Source organism: Coregonus lavaretus (assembly GCF_964263955.1).
Source record: "Coregonus lavaretus genome assembly, contig: HAP1_SCAFFOLD_261, whole genome shotgun sequence".
NCBI lineage: Eukaryota > Metazoa > Chordata > Actinopteri > Salmoniformes > Salmonidae > Coregonus > Coregonus lavaretus.
Window position 1 is genome coordinate 125,506 of NW_028164878.1, and position 18,577 is coordinate 144,082.

The 18,577-nt window shown below is 47.3% G+C and overlaps 1 protein-coding gene across 1 annotated transcript in view; it reads left to right on the forward strand.

Annotated features, from left to right (window-relative positions):
* trpm2 (transient receptor potential cation channel, subfamily M, member 2) overlaps positions 1 to 18,577 on the forward strand; it is a gene marked incomplete at both ends in the record, with an annotated part of 163,926 nt that overhangs the window by 51,932 nt on the left and 93,417 nt on the right. The window contains 6 exons of the mRNA XM_084191567.1: positions 2,754 to 2,920; positions 12,691 to 12,871; positions 13,512 to 13,573; positions 14,026 to 14,226; positions 14,396 to 14,498; positions 17,883 to 18,004. Of these exons, the coding sequence (XP_084047693.1) occupies positions 2,754 to 2,920; positions 12,691 to 12,871; positions 13,512 to 13,573; positions 14,026 to 14,226; positions 14,396 to 14,498; positions 17,883 to 18,004 (836 nt within the window). The remainder of the gene's footprint in view (positions 1 to 2,753; positions 2,921 to 12,690; positions 12,872 to 13,511; positions 13,574 to 14,025; positions 14,227 to 14,395; positions 14,499 to 17,882; positions 18,005 to 18,577) is intronic.

The following is an 18,577-nucleotide window of genomic DNA, read 5'->3' on the forward strand; positions in this document are numbered from 1 at the left end:
GGGCTGCTAAAATCCTCTTCCATTGCTGTTCGAACTTCCGGGATGGTTATAAGGCCCTCCCCCGCCCTCCTTTCGGCAAATCTGACCACGTCTCCATTTTGTTCCTCCCTTCCTATAGGCAGAAACTCAAACAGGAAGTACCCATGCTAAGGACTATTCAACGCTGGTCTGACCAATCGGAATCCACGCTTCAAGATTGTTTTGATCACGCGGACTGGGATATGTTCCGGGTAGTTTCTGAAAATAATTTAGACATATACACTGAAACGGTGACTGAGTTTATCAGGAAGTGTATAGGTGATGTTGTGCCCACTGTGACTATTAAAATCTACCCTAACCAGAAACCGTGGACAGATGGCAGCATTCACACAAAACTGAAAGCGCGAACCACCGCATTCAACCATGGCAAGGTGACTGGGAATATGGCAGAATACAAACAGTGTAGCTATTCCCTCCTTAAGGCAATTAAACTGGCAAGACATCAGTATAGAGACAAAGTGGAGTCGCAATTCAACGGCTCAGACACGAGACGTATGTGGCAGGGTCTACAGACAATCACGGACTACAAAAAGAAAACCAGCCACGTCGCCGACACCGACGTCTCGCTTCCAGACAAGCTAAATACCTTCTTCCCCCGCTTTGAGGATAACACAGTGCCACCGACGAGGCCCACTACCAAGGACTGTGGCCTCTCCTTCTCCATGGCCGACGTGATTAAGACATTTAAGCATGTTAACCCTCGCAAGGCTGCCGGCCCAGATGGCATCCCTAGCCGCGTCCTCAGAGCATGCGCAGACCAGCTGGCTGGTGTGTTTACGGACATATTCAATCTCTCCCTTTCCCAGTCTGCTGTTCCCACATGCTTCAAGATGGCCACCATTGTTCCTGTACCCAAGAAAGCAAAGGTAACTGAACTAAATGACTATCGCCCTGTAGCACTCACCTCATCATGAAGTGCTTTGAGAGATTAGTCAAGGATCATATCACCTCTACCTTACCTGTCAACCTAGACCCACTCCAATTTGCATACCGCCCCAATCGATCCACAGACGATGCAATCGCCATCACACTGCCCACTGCCCTATCCCATCTGGACAAGAGGAATACCTATGTAAGAATGCTGCTCATTGACTATAGCTCAGCATTCAACACCATAGTACCCTCCAAGCTCATCATTAAGCTCGAGGCCCTGGGTCTGAACCCCGACCTGTGCAACTGGGTCCTGGACTTCCTGACGGGCCGCCCCCAGGTGGTGAAGGTAGGAAACAACATCTCCACTTCGCTGATCCTCAACACTGGGGCCCCACAAGGGTGCGTGCTCAGCCCCCTCCTGTACTCCCTGTTCACCCATGACTGCGTGGCCATGCACGCCTCCAACTCAATCATCAAGTTAGCAGACGACACAACAGTCGTAGGCCTGATTACCAACAATGACGAGACAGCCTACAGGGAGGAGGTGAGGGCTCTGGGAGTGTGGTGCCAGGAAAATAACCTCTCACTCAACATTAACAAAACAAAGAAGATAATCGTGGATTTCAGGAAACAGCAGAGGGTGCACCCCCCTATCCACATCGACGTGACCGTAGTGGAGAAGGTGGAAAGCTTCAAGTTCCTTGGCGTACACGTCACTGACAAACTGAAATGGTCCACCCACACAGACAGTGTGGTGAAGAAGGCGCAACAGAGCCTCTTCAACCTCAGGAGGCTGAAGAAATTCGGCTTAGCACCTAAAACCATCACAAACTTATACAGATGCACAATTGAGAGCATCTTGTCGGGCTGTATCACCGCTTGGTACGGCAACTGCACCGCCCGCAACCACAGGGCTCTCCAGAGGGTGGTGCGGTCTGCCCAACGCATTACCGGGGGCAAACTACCCGCCCTCCAAGACACATACAGCACCCGATGTCACAGGAAGGCCAAAAAGATAATCAAGGACATCAACCACCCGAGCCACTGCCTGTTCACCCCGCTATCATCCAGAAGGCGAGGTCAGTACAGGTGCATCAAAGCTGGGACCGAGAGAATGAAAAACAGCTTCTATCTCAAGGCCATCAGACTGTTAAATAGCCATCACTAGCACATTAGAGGCTGCTGCTGCCTATTGAAATCACTGGCCACTTTAAGAAATGGAACACTAGTCACTTTAATAATGTTTCCATATCTTGCACTACTCATCTCATATGTATATACTGTATTCTATTCTATAATATTCTACTGTATCTTAGTCCATGCCGCTCTGTCATTGCTTGTCCATATATGTATATATTCTTAAATTCCATTCCTTACTTAGAGTTGTGTGTATTGGGTATATGTTGTGAAATTGTTAGATATTACTTGTTAGATATTACTGCACTGTCGGAGCTAGAAGCACAAGCATTTCGCTACACCCGCTATAACATCTGCTAAACACGTGTATGTGACAAATACAATTTGATTTGATTTGTTGTCTGTGGTCTGTGGTCTGTGGTCTGTTGTCATGGCCTGTGGTCTGTTGTCATGTCCTGTTGTCATGGCCTGTTGTCATGGCCTGTGGTCTGTTGTCATGGCCTGTTGTCATGGCCTGTGGTCTGTTGTCATGGCCTGTTGTCATGGCCTGTGGTCTGTTGTCATGGCCTGTTGTCATGGCCTGTGGTCTGTTGTCATGGCCTGTTGTCATGGCCTGTGGTCTGTTGTCATGTCCTGTTGTCATGGCCTGTGGTCTGTGCAGGAGCATGGTTAACCTGTAACTTGTTAACCTGTGTTCATTATAGGTGCCTGGATCATTACAGGTGGCACACATGCAGGTGTGATGAAGCATGTAGGCCAGGCGGTGAGGGATTACATCCTCAGCAGTGACTCTATGGCGGGGCAAATAGTGGCCATTGGAGTGGCGACCTGGGGAGCCATACACAACAGAAGAACCCTGGTACACCCTGAGGTAAGGACTGGAGAGAGAGAGAGAGAGAGAGAGAGAGAGAGAGAGAGAGAGAGTTATAGAGCCGAGATATGAACTGAAGAGAGAGAGAGAGAGTTATACAGCTGAGATGCAGTGCATTTGGAAAGTTATTCAGAACACTTCCCTTTTTCCAAATGTTGTTACGTTACAGACTTATTCAAAAATGGATTAAAAATAAAAAAATCCTCATCAATCTACACACAATAATGACAAAGCGAAAACAGGTTTATATAAATTTTTGCACATTTATTAAAATGAAATACCTTATTTACATAACTATTCAGACCCTTTGCTATGAGACTTGAAATTGAGCAGGTGCATCCTGTTTCCATTGATATTTTATTTATTTATTATTATTTTATTTTTTAGTCATTTAGCAGACGCTCTTATCCAGAGCGACTTACAGTTAGTGAGTGCATACATTATTTTTTTATTTTTCATACTGGCCCCCCGTGGGAATCGAACCCACAACCCTGGCATTGCAAACGCCATGCTCTACCAACTGAGCTACATCCCTGCCGGCCATTCCCTCCCCTACCCTGGACGATGCTGTGCCAATTGTGCGCCGCCCCATGAGCATTCATCCTTGAGATGTTTCTAAAACTTGATTGGAATCCACCTGTGGTAAATTCAATTGATTGGACATGATTTGGAAAGGCACACACCTGTCTATATAAGGTCCCACAGTTGACAGTGCATGTCAGAGCAAAAACCAAGCCATGAGGTGGAAGGAATTGTCCGTAGAGCTCCGAGACAGGATTGTGTCGAGGCACAGATCTGGGGAAGGGTACCAAAACATTTCTGCAGCATTGAAGGTCCCCAAGAACACAGTGGCCTCCATCATTCTTAAGTGGAAGAAGTTTGGAACCACCAAGACTCTTCCTAGAGCTGGCCGCCTGGCCAAACTGAGCAATCAGGGGAGAAGGGCCTTGGTCAGGGAGGTGACCAAGAACCCGATGGTCACTCTGACAGAGCTCCAGAGTTTCCTATGTGGAGATGGGAGAACCTTCCAGAAGGACAGCCATCTCTGCAGCACTCCACCAATCAGGCCTTTATGGTAGAGTGGCCAGACGTAAGCCACTCCTCAGTAAAAGGCATATGACAGCCCGCTTGGAGTTTGCCAAAATGCACCTAAAGGACTCAGACCATGAGAAACAAGATTCTCTGGTCTGATGAAACCAAGATTGAACTCTTTGGCCTGAATGCCAAGCGTCACATCTGGAGGAAACCTGGCACCATCCCTATGGCGAACCATGGTGGTGGCAGCATCATGCTGTGGGGATGTTTTTCAGCGGCAGGGACTGGGAGACTAGTCAGGATCAAGGGAAAGATGACGGAGCAAAGTACAGAGAGATCTTTGATGAAAACCTGCACCAGAGCGCTCAGGACCTCAGACTGGGTCAAAGGTTCACCTTCCAACAGGAACAACCCTAAGCACACAACCAAGACAACGCATGAGTGGCTTCGGGACAAGTCTCTGAATGTCCTTGAGTGGCCCAGCCAGAGCTCGGACTTGAACCCGATCGAACATCTCTGGAGAGACCTGAAAATAGCTGTGCAGAGACGCTCCCCATCCAACCTGACAGAGCTTGAGAGGATCTGCAGAGAAAAATGGGAGAATCTCCCCAAATGCAGGTGTGACAAGCTTGTAGCGTCATACCCAAGAAGACTTGAGGCTGTAATCGCTGCCAAAGGTGCTTCAACAAAGTACTGAGTAAAGTGTCTGAATATTTATGTAAATGTGATATTTCAGTTTTTTATTTTTAATACATTTGCAGAAATGTATAAAAACCTGTTTTTGCTTTGTCATTATGGGGTATTGTGTGTAGATTGATGAGGGAAAAAAACAATTTAATCCATTTTAGAATAAGGCTGTAACGTAACAAAATGTGGAAAAAGTCAAGGGGGTCTGAATACATTCCGAATGCACTGTATCTCAACAGAGAAAAATGTCCTGTGTGCTACCTATATCCCCCACTAGAATCCCCATACTTTAATGAAGACAGCTTCTCCATCCTGGAGTGGGAAATCAATAATTTCCAGGCCCAGGGACATGTACTAGTCTGTGGCGATCTAAATGCCAGAACTGGATAAGAACCTGACACCCTCAGCACACAGGGGGACAAACATCTACCTGGAGGTGACAGCATTCCCTCCCCATATGCCCCCCTAGGCACAACTATGACAACATAACCAACCAAAACTGGTCACAACTCCTGCAGCTCTGTCGCACGCTGGGTCTGTACATAGTCAATGGTTGTCTTCGAGGGGACTCCTACGGTAGGTACACCTATAGCTCATCTCTTGGCAGTAGTACTGTAGACTACTTTATCACTGACCTCAACCCAGAGTCTCTCAGAGCGTTCACAGTCAGCCCACTGACACCCCTATCAGACCACAGCAAAATCACAGTCTACTTGAACAGAGCAATACTCAATCATGAGGCATCAAAGCCAAAGGAACTGAATAATATTAAGAAATGCTATAGATGGAAGGAAGGTAGTGTGGAAACCTACTGAAAAACAATTAGGCAACAACAAATTCAATTACTTTTAGACAACTTCCTGGACAAAATGTTTCACAGTAATGGTGAAGGTGTAAAGTTGGCAGTAGAAAACCTAAACAGTATATTCGACCTCTCAGCTTCCCTATCAAATCTTCAACATTTCAAGCAGACAACCTAAGAAAATTAACAACAATGACAAATGGTTTGATGAAGAATGTAAAAACCTAAGAAAGAAATTGAGAAACCTATCCAACCAAAAACACAGAGACCCAGAAAACCTGAGCCTTCACTATGGTGAATCACTAAAGCAATACAGAAATATACTACGGAAAAAGGAGGAACAGCATGTCAGAAATCAGCTCAATGTAATTGAAGAATCCATAGAATCTAATCAAATCAAAATATACAGTATGTATCCAAATCGGAAATATATAGATAAACCACTTCTCCAATCTGTTTTGCTCTATAATAAAGAACAAACAGCAAAAACATATACATGATCAAATACAAATCTTAGAATCAACTATTAAAGACTACCAGAACCCACTGGATTCTCCAATTACATTGGATGAACTACAGGACAAAATACAAACCCTCCAACCCAAAAAGGCCTGTGGTTGCGATGGTATCATCAATGAAATGATCAAATATACAGATCACAAATTCCAATTGGCTATACTTCAACTCTTTAACATCATCCTCAGCTCTGGCATCTTCCCCAATATTTGGAACCAAGGACTGATCACCCCAATCCACAAAAGTGGAGACAAATTTGACCCCAATAACTACCATGGGATATGCGTCAACAGCAACCTTGGGAAAATCCTCTGCAATATCATTAACAGCAGACTGGTACATTTCCTCAGTGAAAACAATGTACTGAGCAAATGTCAAATCGGCTTTTTACCAAATTACCATACAACAGACCACGTATTCACCCTGCACACCCTAATTGACAAACAAACAAACCAAAACAAAGGCAAAGTCTTCTCATGCTTTGTTGATTTCAAAAGAGCTTTTGACTCAATTTGGCATGAGGGTCTTCTATACAAATTGATGGAAAGTGGTCTTGGGGGAAAAACATATGAGATTATAAAATCCATGTACACAAAAAACAATTGTGTGGATAAAATTGGCAACAAACAAACACATTTCTTTTCACAAGGCCGGGGGGTGAGACAGGGATGCAGCTTGAGCCCCACCCTCTTCAATATCAACGGATTGGCGAGGGCACTAGAACATTCTGCAGCACCCGGCCTCACCCTACTAGAATCTGAAGTCATATGTCTACTGTTTGCTGATGATCTGGTGCTTCTGTCACCAACCAAGGAGGGCCTACAGCAGCACCTAGATCTTTTGCACAGATTCTGTCAGACCTGGGCCCTGACAGTAAATCTCCGTAAGACAAAAATAATGGTGTTCCAAAAAAAGTCAAGTTGCCAGGACCACAAATACAAATTCCATCTAAACACCGTTGCCCTAGAGCACACAAAAATACATACCTCGGCCTAAACATCAGCGACACAGGAAACTTCTACAAAGCTGTGAACGATCCGAGAGACAAGGCAAGAAGGGCCTTCTATGCCATCAAAAGGAACATAAAAATTGACATACCAATTAGGTCTGGCTAAAAATTATTGAATCAGTTATAGAACCCATTGCTCTTTATGGTTGTGAGGTCTGGGATCCGCTCACCAACCAAAAATCCACAAAATGGGACAAACACCAAATAGAGACTGCATGCAGAATTCTGCAAAAATATCCTCAGTGTACAACGTAAAATACCAAATAATGCATGCAGAGCAGAATTAGGCCGATACGTGCTAATGATCAAAATCCAGAAAAGAGCCATTAAATTCTACAACCACCTAAAAGGAAGTGATTCCCAAACCTTCCATAACAAAGCCATCACCTACAGAGAGATGAACCTGGAGAAGAGTCCCCTAAGCAAGCTGGTCCTGGGACTCTGTTCACAAACACAAACAGACCCCACAGAGCCCCAGGACAACAACACAATTAGACCCATGAGAAAACAAAAATATAATTACTTGACACATTGGAAAGAATGTACGAAAAAACAGAGCAAACTAGAATGCAATTTGGCCCTAAACAGAGAGTACACAGTGGCAGAATACCTGACCACTGTGACTGACCCAAAAATTAAGGAAAGCTTTGACTATGTACAGACTCAGTAAGCATAGCCTTGCTATTGAGAAAGGCCGCCGTAGGTAGACCTGGCGCTCAAGAGAAGACAGGCTATGTGCACACTGCCCTGAAAATGAGGTGGAAACTGAGCTGCACTTCCTATCCTCCTGCCAAATGTATGACCATATTAGAGACACATCTTTTGCTCAGATTACACAGAGCCAAATATTATTCGAAAATAAATCCAATTTTGATAAACTCCCATATCTACTGGGTGAAATACCACAGTGTGCAATCACAGCAGCAAGATTTGTGACCTGTTGCCACAAGAAAAGGGCAACCAGTGAAGAACAAACACCATTGTAAATACAACCCATATTTATGTTAATTTATTTTCCCATTTGTACTTTAACTATTTGCACATTGTTACAACACTGTATATATACATAATATGACATTTAAAATGTCTTTATTCTTTTGGAACTTCTGAGTGTAATGTTTACTGTTAATATTTATTGTTTATTTCACTTTTGTTTACTATCTACTTCACTTGCTTTGGCAATGTTAACATACGTTTCCCATGCCAATAAAACCCTTAAATTGAAATTGAATTGAATTCAGAGAGTTATAGAGCTGAGATATGAACTGAGGAGAGAGAGAGAGTTATACAGCTGAGATATGAACTGAAGAGAGAGAGTTATGGAGCTGAGATATGAACTGAAGAAAGAGAGAGAGAGAGTTATAGAGCCGAGATATGAACTGAAGAATTATAGAGCTTCTCCCAAATCACTCTCTACCCTTCCTTTAGGTCCTAACCCTAACCCTAACCCTTCCTTTAGGTCCTAACCCTAACCCTAACCCTAACCCTAACCCTTCCTTTAGGTCCTAACCCTAACCCTAACCCTTCCTTTAGGTCCTAACCCTAACCCTAACCCTTCCTTTAGGTCCTAACCCTAACCGTAACCCTTCCTTTAGGTCCTAACCCTAACCCTTCCTTTAGGTCCTAACCCTAACCCTAACCCTTCCTTTAGGTCCTAACCCTAACCCTAACCCTTCCTTTAGGTCCTAACCCTAACCCTAACCCTTCCTTTAGGTCCTAACCCTAACCCTTCCTTTAGGTCCTAACCCTAACCCTTCCTTTAGGTCCTAACCCTAACCCTAACCCTTCCTTTAGGTCCTAACCCTAACCCTAACCCTTCCTTTAGGTCCTAACCCTAACCCTAACCCTTCCTTTAGGTCCTAACCCTAACCCTAACCCTAACCCTAACCCTAACCCTAACCCTAACCCTTCCTTTAGGTCCTAACCCTAACCCTAACCCTTCCTTTAGGTCCTAACCCTAACCCTAACCCTTCCTTTAGGTCCTAACCCTAACCCTAGCCCTAACCCTTCCTTTAGGTCCTAACCCTAACCCTAACCCTTCCTTTAGGACCTAACCCTAACCCTAACCCTTCCTTTAGGTCCTAACCCTAACCCTAACCCTTCCTTTAGGTCCTAACCCTAACCCTAACCCTTCCTTTAGGTCCTAACCCTAACCCTAACCCTTCCTTTAGGTCCTAACCCTAACCCTAACCCTAACCCTTCCTTTAGGTCCTAACCCTAACCCTTCCTTTAGGTCCTAACCCTAACCCTTCCTTTAGGTCCTAACCCTAACCCTTCCTTTAGGTCCTAACCCTAACCCTAACCCTTCCTTAAGGGCCTAACCCTAACCCTTCCTTTAGGTCCTAACCCTAACCCTAACCCTTCCTTTAGGTCCTAACCCTAACCCTTCCTTTAGGTCCTAACCCTAACCCTAACCCTTCCTTTAGGTCCTAACCCTAACCCTAACCCTTCCTTTAGGTCCTAACCCTAACCCTAACCCTTCCTTTAGGTCCTAACCCTAACCCTAACCCTAACCCTAACCCTTCCTTTAGGTCCTAACCCTAACCCTAACCCTTCCTTTAGGTCCTAACCCTAACCCTAACCCTTCCTTTAGGTCCTAACCCTAACCCTTCCTTTAGGTCCTAACCCTAACCCTAACCCTAACCCTAACCCTAACCCTTCCTTTAGGTCCTAACCCTAATCCTAACCCTTCCTTTAGGTCCTAACCCTAACCCTAACCCTTCCTTTAGGTCCCAACCCTAACCCTTCCTTTAGGTCCTAACCCTAACCCTAACCCTAACCCTTCCTTTAGGTCCTAACCCTAACCCTAATCCTTCCTTTAGGTCCTAACCCTAACCCTAACCCTTCCTTTAGGTCCTAACCCTAACCCTAACCCTTCCTTTAGGTCCTAACCCTAACCCTAACCCTTCCTTTAGGTCCTAACCCTAACCCTAACCCTTCCTTTACATTTACATTTTACATTTTAGTCATTTAGCAGACGCTCTTATCCAGAGCGACTTACAGGAGCAATTAGGGTTAAGTGCCTTGCTCAAGGGCACATTTACGTCATTTAGCAGACGCTCTTATCCAGAGCGACTACAAATTGGTGCATTCACCCTATAGCCAGTGGGATAACCACTTTACAATTATACTTTTTTTTTTTACTTTTTTTTTGGGGGGGGGGGGGGGGTAGAAGGATTACTTTATCCTATCCCAGGTGTTCCTTAAAGAGGTGGGGTTTCAAATGTCTCCGGAAGGTGGTGAGTGACTCCGCTGTCCTGGCGTCGTGAGGGAGCTTGTTCCACCATTGGGGTGCCAGAGCAGCGAACAGCTTTGACTGGGCTGAGCGGGAACTATACTTCCGCAGAGGAAGGGGAGCCAGCAGGCCAGAGGTGGATGAACGCAATGCCCTCGCCTGGGTGTAGGGACTGATCAGAGCCTGAAGGTACGGAGGTGCCGTTCCCCTCACTGCTCCATAGGCAAGCACCATGGTCTTGTAACGGATGCGAGCTTCAACTGGAAGCCAGTGGAGTGTGCGGAGGAGGGGGGTGACGTGAGAGAACTTGGGAAGGTTGAACACCAGACGGGCTGCGGCATTCTGGATGAGTTGTAGGGGTTTAATGGCACAGGCAGGGAGCCCAGCCAACAGCGAGTTGCAGTAATCCAGACGGGAGATGACAAGTGCCTGGATTAGGACCTGTGCCGCTTCCTGTGTAAGGCAGGGTCGTACTCTCCGAATGTTGTAGAGCATGAACCTGCAGGATCGGGTCACCGCCTTGATGTTGGCGGAGAACGACAGGGTGTTGTCCAGGGTCACGCCAAGGCTCTTCGCACTCTGGGAGGAGGACACAACGGAGTTGTCAACCGTGATGGCGAGATCATGGAACGGGCAGTCCTTCCCCGGGAGGAAGAGCAGCTCCGTCTTGCCAGGGTTCAGCTTGAGGTGGTGATCCGTCATCCATACTGATATGTCGGCCAGACATGCAGAGATGCGATTCGCCACCTGGTTATCAGAAGGGGGAAAGGAGAAGATTAGTTGTGTATCGTCAGCGTAGCAATGATAGGAGAGGCCATGTGAGGATATGACAGAGCCAAGTGACTTGGTGTATAGGGAGAAAAGGAGAGGGCCTAGAACTGAGCCCTGGGGGACACCAGTGGTGAGAGCACGTGGTGCGGAGACAGCTTCTCGCCACGCCACTTGGTAGGAGCGACCGGTCAGGTAGGACGCAATCCAGGAGTGAGCCGCGCCGGAGATGCCCAGCTCGGAGAGGGTGGAGAGGAGGATCTGATGGTTCACTGTATCAAAGGCAGCAGACAGGTCTAGAAGGACAAGAGCAGAGGAGAGAGAGTTAGCTTTAGCAGTGCGGAGAGCCTCCGTGACACAGAGAAGAGCAGTCTCAGTTGAATGACCAGTCCTGAAACCTGACTGGTTTGGATCAAGAAGGTCATTCTGAGAGAGATAGCAAGAGAGTTGGCTAAAGACGGCACGCTCAATAGTTTTGGAAAGAAAAGAAAGAAGGGATACTGGTCTGTAGTTGTTGACATCAGTGGGATCGAGTGTTGGTTTTTTGAGAAGGGGTGCAACTCTCGCTCTCTTGAAGACGGAAGGGACATGGCCAGCGGTCAAGGATGAGTTGATCAGCGAGGTGAGGTAGGGGAGAAGGTCACCGGAGATGGTCTGGAGAAGAGAGGAGGGGATGGGGTCAAGCGGGCAGGTTGTTGGGCGGCCTGCAGTCACTAGTCGCAAGATTTTATCTGGAGAGAGAGGGGAGAAAGAAGTCAAAGCATAGGGTAGGGCAGTGTGAGCAGGACCAGCAGTGTCATTAGACTTAACAAACGAGGATCGGATGTCGTCAACCTTCTTTTCAAAGTGGTTGACAAAGTCATCCACAGAGAGGGAGGGGGGGGGGGGGGGGGGAGGATTCAGCAGTGAGGAGAATGTGGCAAAGAGCTTCCTAGGGTTAGAGGCAGATGCTTGGAATTTAGAGTGGTAGAAAGTGGCCTCTAAGGTCCTAACCCTAACCCTAACCCTTCCTTTAGGCCCTAACCCTAACCCTAACCCTAACCCTAACCCTTCCTTTAGGTCCCAACCCTAACCCTAACCCTAACCCTTCCTTTAGGCCCTAACCCTAACCCTAACCCTTCCTTTAGGTCCTAACCCTAACCCTTCCTTTAGGTCCTAACCCTAACCCTAACCCTAACCCTTCCTTTAGGTCCTAACCCTAACCCTAACCCTTCGTTAAGGTCCTAACCCTAACCCTTCCTTTAGGTCCTAACCCTAACCCTTCCTTTAGGTCCTAACCCTAACCCTAACCCTTCCTTTAGGTCCTAACCCTAACCCTAACCCTAACCCTTCCTTTAGGTCCTAACCCTAACCCTAACCCTTCCTTTAGGTCCTAACCCTAACCCTAACCCTTCCTTTAGGTCCTAACCCTAACCCTAACCCTTCCTTTAGGTCCTAACCCTAACCCTAACCCTTCCTTTAGGTCCTAACCCTAACCCTAACCCTTCCTTAAGGGCCTAACCCTAACCCTTCCTTTAGGCCGTAACCCTTCGATTGTTAGAGCCTCACACACAATATGTTGGAATCTCCACCACTACACTACTTATCCAGAGGACAGGGTAGACACACTGTCTGAGACAAGCTCTGTCTCCCTCTAACCCTCCTCCTTTCCTCAGGGGCGGTTCCCTGTAACACCTCCCTACCTAACCCTAACCCCAAAACTCTACTGTGCTGTCCAGGGGCGGTTCCCAGCCCACTACTCCCTGGACATGCAGTCCCAGGGTAACCTCTCCTGTCTGGATAACAACCACTCCCACTTCTTACTGGTGGATGATGGAACACACGGATGCTACGGCGTCGAGGTTGAACTACGCTCCCGACTAGAGAGACTCATCTCCCAGCAGCCTCTGGGAAACAGAGGTGAGACTAGAGGGGCTCTGATTGTGATCAATATCTCTCTCTCTGATCTCTCTGTGTGTGTATCCTTGTCAAAGAAACATGAGAATCACAGCACCCCTTTGTCAATACTTCACTGTCTGTTATCTGCTGTCAGTCCCCCGTCTGTGTCTGTCTGTCTGTCTATCTATCTATCTATCTATCTATTTGTCTGTCTGTCTGTCTGTCTGTCTGTCTGTCTGTCTGTCTGTCTGTCTGTCTGTCTGTCTGTCTGTCTGTCTGTCTGTCTGTCTGTCTGTCTGTATGTCTGTCTGTCTGTCTGTCTGTCTGTCTGTCTGTCTGTCTGTCTGTCTGTCTGTCTGTCTGTCTGTCTGTCTGTCTGTCTGTCTGTCTGTCTGTCTGTCTGTCTGTCTGTCTGTCTATCTATCTATCTGTCTGTCTGTCTGTCTGTCTGTCTGTCTGTCTGTCTGTCTGTCTGTCTGTCTGTCTGTCTGTCTGTCTGTCTGTATGTCTGTCTGTCTGTCTGTCTGTCTGTCTGTCTGTCTGTCTGTCTGTCTATCTATCTATCTATCTATCTATCTATTTGTCTATTTGTCTATTTGTCTATTTGTCTATCTATCTATTTGTCTGTCTGTCTGTCTGTCTGTCTGTCTGTCTCCTCCAGAGAGTGGAGTGAGGATCCCAGCAGTGTGTGTAGTGCTGGATGGAGGACCAGGCACTCTCAGTGTGAGTATCAGCAGTGTGTGTAGTGCTGGATGGAGGACCAGGCACTCTCAGTGTGAGTATCAGCAGTGTGTGTAGTGCTGGATGGAGGACCAGGCACTCTCAGTGTGAGTATCAGCAGTGTGTGTAGTGCTGGATGGAGGACCAGGCACTCTCAGTGTGAGTATCAGCAGTGTGTGTAGTGCTGGATGGAGGACCAGGCACTCTCAGTGTGAGTATCAGCAGTGTGTGGGGATGGATGGAGGACCAGGTCAGTAGTTTAATCATTCCTTTAGTTTCTTCAGCGTATTCTTTCTGACTGGATGGTCTTGTGCACTGTGTCAACCCTGGATGGTCTTGTGCACTGTGTCAACCCTGGATGGTCTTGTGCACTGTGTCAACCCTGGATGGTCTTGAGCAGTGTGACTTCTGACCCCTGACCTCTCTTCCCACGCATCACCCCACCCCCATCTCAGACCATCTACGGTGCCATGCTGAATGGGACCCCGTGTGTCGTCCTGGAGGGGTCAGGGAGACTGGCGGACGTCATCGCCCGTGTGGCTGGTCTCCCTGTTACCAAGGTTACCCTGTCTGTCATCCACCAGCTAATGAAGAGGTTCTTTGGTCCGGAGTATGACTCCTTCACAGAGCTCAAGATCTTAGAATGGACCAAGAAGGTAACACACACATAGCCTCGTTAAACAAGCCTGATCTTGCGAGCTCACATTCTACAAAACGTGAGTGCAGCAGGTTAAAGCAGTTAGCTGGATTTCACCTCAAGCCTTTGTTTTGAGTACTGGAAGTGAATACTTTATACTGTAGCTGATTTTCAGTCCTTTATTCCAGATTCAGGACATCATCAGGATGCCTCAGCTACTGACAGTGTTCCGTATGGGTGAAGACAACCATGGGGATGTTGATGTGGCCATTCTCCAGGCGCTGCTCAAAGGTAACAGCCAGGCCTCGTGGCCTCCCAGAATAGCAGGTTGTTCACAGAGTAACACTGCTAATGGTGAGTACCCAAGCAGCACGTCAGAATAGTCCGCTTGATTTCCAGACTGTGCGTTAATGTTGAAACCTTAGACTCTTCTTTACTCTTCCTGGAGTTGATGATTGAGTTTAGGATGTCTCTCAGACTGAGACGTTCTGTAAATAGTCTCATTCATCATAATCTAGAGGAATCTGAGTGCCTCATCTGGACCTTCTGATGCATCATGGTGTCACGTTACCAGACTAATGCAGGCTGTCCCATTTAAAGCTATAAGCATGAGCATTACTGCTGACATCAAGGGCTAAATTATGCAGAGTAAGTCATTTTCTAAATTCCACTTTGGAAGAATGGTTTCCATATCGGTTTTGAACTGCAGACGTAACCTGATCAGCAACTGTTTGCCTTAGTTATAAGGTCCAGAGTTCAGGGAAACACCATGGCCCCAGTTCTAATCCAGGTGTTTCCCTCTCTCTCCTCCTCCCCTCCCAGCCAACAGGAGCAGTGATCTGTTGGGAGGGAGAGCTGGGAGAGACAGCTATAAATCTAACCCTAACCCTCTCTCTAACCCTAACCCTAACCCTAACCCTAACCCTAACCCTAACCCTAACCCTAACCCTAACCCTAACCCTCTCTCTAACCCTAACCCTCTCTCTAACCCTAACCCTCTCTCTAACCCTAACCCTAACCCTAACCCTAACCCTAACCCTAACCCTCTCTCTAACCCTAACCCTCTCTCTAACCCTAACCCTCTCTCTAACCCTAACCCTCTCTCTAACCCTAACCCTCTCTCTAACCCTAACCCTCTCTCTAACCCTAACCCTCTCTCTAACCCTAACCCTCTCTCTAACCCTAACCCTCTCTCTAACCCTAACCCTCTCTCTAACCCTAACCCTCTCTCTAACCCTAACCCTCTCTCTAACCCTAACCCTAACCCTCTCTCTAACCCTAACCCTCTCTCTAACCCTAACCCTCTCTCTAACCCTAACCCTCTCTCTAACCCTAACCCTCTCTCTAACCCTAACCCTCTCTCTAACCCTAACCCTCTCTCTAACCCTAACCCTCTCTCTAACCCTAACCCTAACCCTAACCCTAACCCTAACCCTCTCTCTAACCCTAACCCTCTCTCTAACCCCAACCCTCTCTCTAACCCTAACCCTCTCTCTAACCCCAACCCTCTCTCTAACCCTAACCCTCTCTCTAACCCTAACCCTCTCTCTAACCCTAACCCTCTCTCTAACCCTAACCCTCTCTCTAACCCTAACCCTCTCTCTAACCCTAACCCTCTCTCTAACCCTAACCCTCTCTCTAACCCTAACCCTCTCTCTAACCCTAACCCTCTCTCTAACCCTAACCCTCTCTCTAACCCTAACCCTCTCTCTAACCCTAACCCTAACCCTAACCCTCTCTCTAACCCTAACCCTCTCTCTAACCCTAACCCTCTCTCTAACCCTAACCCTAACCCTAACCCTAACCCTAACCCTAACCCTCTCTCTAACCCTAACCCTCTCTCTAACCCTAACCCTCTCTCTAACCCTAACCCTCTCTCTAACCCTAACCCTAACCCTCTCTCTAACCCTAACCCTCTCTCTAACCCTAACCCTCTCTCTAACCCTAACCCTCTCTCTAACCCTAACCCTCTCTCTAACCCTAACCCTCTCTCTAACCCTAACCCTCTCTCTAACCCTAACCCTCTCTCTAACCCTAACCCTAACCCTAACCCTCTCTCTAACCCTAACCCTAACCCTAACCCTCTCTCTAACCCTAACCCTAACCCTAACCCTCTCTCTAACCCTAACCCTCTCTCTAACCCTAACCCTAACCCTAACCCTAACCCTCTAACCCTAACCCTCTCTCTAACCCTCTCTCTAACCCTAACCCTCTCTCTAACCCTCTCTCTAACCCTAACCCTCTCTCTAACCCTAACCCTCTCTCTAACCCTAACCCTCTCTCTAACCCTAACCCTCTCTCTAACCCTCTCTCTAACCCTAACCCTCTCTCTAACCCTCTCTCTAACCCTAACCCTCTCTCTAACCCTAACCCTCTCTCTAACCCTAACCCTCTCTCTAACCCTAACCCTCTCTCTAACCCTAACCCTAACCCTAACCCTAACCCTAACCCTCTAACCCTAACCCTCTCTCTAACCCTAACCCTCTCTCTAACCCTAACCCTCTCTCTAACCCTAACCCTCTCTCTAACCCTAACCCTCTCTCTAACCCTAACCCTCTCTCTAACCCTAACCCTAACCCTCTCTCTAACCCTAACCCTCTCTCTAACCCTAACCCTCTCTCTAACCCTAACCCTCTCTCTAACCCTAACCCTAACCCTAACCCTAACCCTAACCCTCTCTCTAACCCTAACCCTCTCTCTAACCCTAACCCTAACCCTCTCTCTAACCCTAACCCTCTCTCTAACCCTAACCCTCTCTCTAACCCTAACCCTCTCTCTAACCCTAACCCTCTCTCTAACCCTAACCCTCTCTCTAACCCTAACCCTCTCTCTAACCCTAACCCTAACCCTCTCTCTAACCCTAACCCTCTCTCTAACCCTAACCCTCTCTCTAACCCTAACCCTAACCCTAACCCTCTCTCTAACCCTAACCCTAACCCTAACCCTCTCTCTAACCCTAACCCTAACCCTAACCCTCTCTCTAACCCTAACCCTCTCTCTAACCCTAACCCTAACCCTAACCCTAACCCTCTAACCCTAACCCTCTCTCTAACCCTCTCTCTAACCCTAACCCTCTCTCTAACCCTCTCTCTAACCCTAACCCTCTCTCTAACCCTAACCCTCTCTCTAACCCTAACCCTCTCTCTAACCCTAACCCTAACCCTAACCCTAACCCTAACCCTCTCTCTAACCCTAACCCTCTCTCTAACCCTAACCCTAACCCTCTCTCTAACCCTAACCCTCTCTCTAACCCTAACCCTCTCTCTAACCCTAACCCTCTCTCTAACCCTAACCCTCTCTCTAACCCTAACCCTCTCTCTAACCCTAACCCTCTCTCTAACCCTAACCCTAACCCTCTCTCTAACCCTAACCCTCTCTCTAACCCTAACCCTCTCTCTAACCCTAACCCTAACCCTAACCCTCTCTCTAACCCTAACCCTAACCCTAACCCTCTCTCTAACCCTAACCCTAACCCTAACCCTCTCTCTAACCCTAACCCTCTCTCTAACCCTAACCCTAACCCTAACCCTAACCCTCTAACCCTAACCCTCTCTCTAACCCTCTCTCTAACCCTAACCCTCTCTCTAACCCTCTCTCTAACCCTAACCCTCTCTCTAACCCTAACCCTCTCTCTAACCCTAACCCTCTCTCTAACCCTAACCCCTCCCCTCCCAGCCAACAGGAGCAGTGAGTCTGTAGGGAGGGAGAGCTGGGAGAGACAGCTGGAGCTAGCTGTAGCCTGGAACAGAGTGGACATCGCTAAGACTGACATCTTCACTGAGGATAGCCAGTGGAAGGTAGGGCCGGTGGGGGATTCCTTGACTCATGACGCTCTATTGAATCCTAATGGCAGACCGGGCGCCTGCAAGCTGGCTAGGGTAGTGAGTTGTACGGTGTCCCCTCCAACACATTGCTTCGGCCGACTTTCGGGCAGAGCAGTGTGTAAAAGAAGCAGTGAGGCTCTTCCAAGCCCTTTGGCACTACTCCGCCAGGGCTCTCACCTCCTCCCTGTAGGCTGTCTCGTCATTGTTGGTAATCAGGCCTACCACAATTGGATAACTACACAATTGGATACCACGAAAATGGGGTATAATTTGATCAAAATAAAAAAATCATTTTATGCGAGTAAAGTCATACTGTATAAAAAAAAAATCACGACAGCTGTGATGGAAATAGGACGTTTCGGTACAATTTCATAAATGACGACAGATAATTTGTTCATTCGACATGTTGGGATCTTTTTGTGTCAGTAAAATTAATAATGTGAGAAATGGCGGTGGAAAAGCCTTTATGAGCAAATATTGATATAATAACCATCATATTGAAGTAAACTTGGAGTCATGCGATGATATGTTGTGTGGTCCTCCCAC